Source organism: Scyliorhinus torazame, chromosome 14, assembly GCF_047496885.1.
Source record: "Scyliorhinus torazame isolate Kashiwa2021f chromosome 14, sScyTor2.1, whole genome shotgun sequence".
Classification (NCBI taxonomy): domain Eukaryota; kingdom Metazoa; phylum Chordata; class Chondrichthyes; order Carcharhiniformes; family Scyliorhinidae; genus Scyliorhinus; species Scyliorhinus torazame.
Window position 1 is genome coordinate 181434191 of NC_092720.1, and position 2939 is coordinate 181437129.

At 42.7% G+C, this 2939-nt stretch overlaps 1 protein-coding gene across 1 annotated transcript; it reads right to left on the reverse strand.

Moving 5' to 3' along the window:
* Positions 1-1046: 1046 nt before the first annotated feature.
* On the reverse strand, positions 1047-2428 carry LOC140389085 (muscarinic acetylcholine receptor M2-like). The gene is given in 2 exon segments (XM_072473244.1): positions 1047-2023; positions 2026-2428. Coding segments are annotated over 2 exon segments (1380 nt in total).
* Between the last annotated feature and the right edge of the window lie 511 nt (positions 2429-2939).

Sequence of the window (2939 nt, forward strand, 5' to 3'; positions counted from 1 at the left end):
CATCACCAATTCTGACACTGAGATGGAAAGAAGGTAATTAAGAATGGAGGTACTGAGCTTCGCGCACGAGCAGTAGGAGAGGCCACATCCAGACGGAGTAAAAGACAATGGAATCCTTAAACGATAATTTGAAGTAGAGTGGGGATTCGGTGCAGAGCGGGAAGAGGTGCTTTTTGGGTTTTTTCCTTGCTTTGTGACTTCAACATCACCAGAGAGGGGTCTTAGGATGAAAAGCTAGAACCCAAGGGCACAGCCTCAGACTGAAGGGGCTATCCTTTAAGACGGAGATGAGGAGGCCTTTCTTCAGCCAGAGAGTGGTGAATCTGTGGAACTCTTGGCAGTAGAAGTCTGTGGAGATCAAATCTCTGAGTTTCTTTAAGACAGAGATAGACAGTTATTGATTAATAAGCGGATCAGGGGCTATGGGGAGAAGGCAGGCGAATGGGGATGATAAACATATGAGTCTTGATTGAATGGCGCAGTAGAATGGCGGAGTACACTCGACGTGCCGAATGGCCTACTTCAGATCCTATGTCTTATGACCTTATAAATGAAGCAGCTGATGATGGTTGTATCGGCCATTCACCTGGGGGAACCCTGCAGTGATCTCCTGAGATAAGTGACTAGAAACAACCAGAGCCAACGTTCTTTGCGCTCTGTATGACTCCAACCAATGAATATTTACCCCTCATGCTCTCCATTATCGCCAATTTTGTATGGCTCTTTGCAGCCACATTCGGTCAAGTGCGACCTTGGAGTTAAGGGCAGACACTGACACATTTCCTCGTGAGTTCAACCGTTTTGTCCATGTGTGAACGAGGACTATAATGAGTTCAGAAAGTGAGTGGCACCCCCGGGGTCCACACGTTACACATCCACTGAATAGAACACATGTGCGTCCAATATTACGTTTAGTAGACGTCAATTCGACCAACAATGTTCACAACGACAATATTATTTTCATACATTTTTGGATGCACATTATGAAAGTCGCCACTATCAATGTGTGCATATTGTTCACAATATTTTTCTTGTCATTGTTTCTATCATGCTCTACCGATGTTCTTGTACTGACATGAGATAATATTCTTGAAGGTTTTCTTGAAGGTGGGATTACACAATGCGTAGCAGGCTGGATTGAAGGTACTGTTGATGTAAACGAGCAAGTATCCAATAGTCCATGCTGTGTAGGGAACACAGGTTGGACAAATGGTGCGAATGAGTACCATGACAAAGTATGGGCTCAAGGTGATGATAAATGCGAGAATAGCCAAGATGGTTCGGGTGACTTTCTCCCCACGGGGTATAGCTCCCTTCATTTTCATCACTGTGGCTGCTGTGATCTCTCTGGCATTCCCATTCTTGTCATTGATGTCTGATGCTATTTTTGCCGTACCATCACAGTGGTCGATTTTCTGGCATTTGCCAAGTATCTTTATGATAGAGAGTTCGGATTTGTTCGTCCTGAAACGGTTTTCATCATTCCAAACACTTATTACTCTCCCTTGTATTGCCCCTCCATCCGCCTGGTGCAATTGGACCATATTTCCGGAGGTTGAATTATTGGGGAGATCCTTATCAGCTGCTTGGCCGCAAGTAATAATTGTCATTTCCCCAGTTATTTTGTCATTTTGCTTTTTGACCTGTGCCAACCTATTGGTACCATTTGGTATGTTGTTCTTATTCTGTTCCATTATTTTGCTCGGCCCGAGACTGTGAGCAACTGTAAGCTTATTTGATTCAGTCTCCTTTATATCCTCCTTCACACGACTCCTGCTGGCCCGAGATATTTGCACATACAAAATCACCATGATAATAACAGGAAGATAGAACGCAGCAATAGCAGTGAGAAAAATGACAGCTGGATTTGAGAGGAACTGCACATAACATTCGCTGTCACCAACAGTTCGCTTTCCGACGATGAACTGCCAGAAGTGAATGGCAGGTACCCAAAGAAAAAATGCCAGCACCCAAGCGGCTGCGATCATCATCCTTGCCACTTTCGTTGTTCTTTTCACGGGAAGCTGAGGGGCTTTGTCACACAGAAGTAGCGGTCAAAGCTGATAATCAGCAGGTTCAGGCCAGACGCAACATATTCTCTCGTAAGCCAGAAATCGCATAACACGGTGCCTATCGTCCAGTAGCCAGTAACAGTGTAAATAGTGTACAGATTCAAAGAGAAGAAACCAATAATTAATTCAGCACAGGCCAAGCTGAAAAGAAAGTAGTTGTTAATAGTTTGCAATTGTCTGTTTAGTTTGATAGAAACAATGACTAGAATGTTTCCAATAATTGTCATCAGGCTTAAACCTCCTGTCACAATTACAACGAAGACCATTTCAACCGTGGTGTAACGATACCCTCCTTCGGTGTCAAACCCGCCTGTAAGATTGTTGAGAGATTCATTTACCTCTGTTGCGTTTGCCATCACTCCCTTCTGATGTGCAGTTATCACTGGCACGACCTAAATGTAGAACATTAAATAAGATTTCAAATGAATTGAAGTTAAAAGAATACTGGTAACTCATTGAAATTCCATCACCAAGAACATAAAACACCACCGACTTTTGTAAATAGCAATATCTTTTTTGTGAATGACTCGGTTTTAATTCGGAAGCACCCCATAGGCCACATATTATACAATTTATTATGAATTACGTGTTAATTACTTGTGTCGAACTCAAAGAAGATGCGAATGAGCGGTATTACAAACATGTCTCGCAGGCTTTTACACACAACAATCCAATTCTTCCCGGTGAAACCTCTTTTTGCTTCGAAATACTAACCTGTTAAGGGAAGAATACTTTCACTCCTCTAAATTACTTGAGTTCAAGTAGACAGATCACAAACTTATCTTATGCTGAAAATCCATATCACCGAGAGACGTGATGAAAGAAGAAGGGATGCTCCAGTGTTATTCTTCCCTCACAGAAAGAACA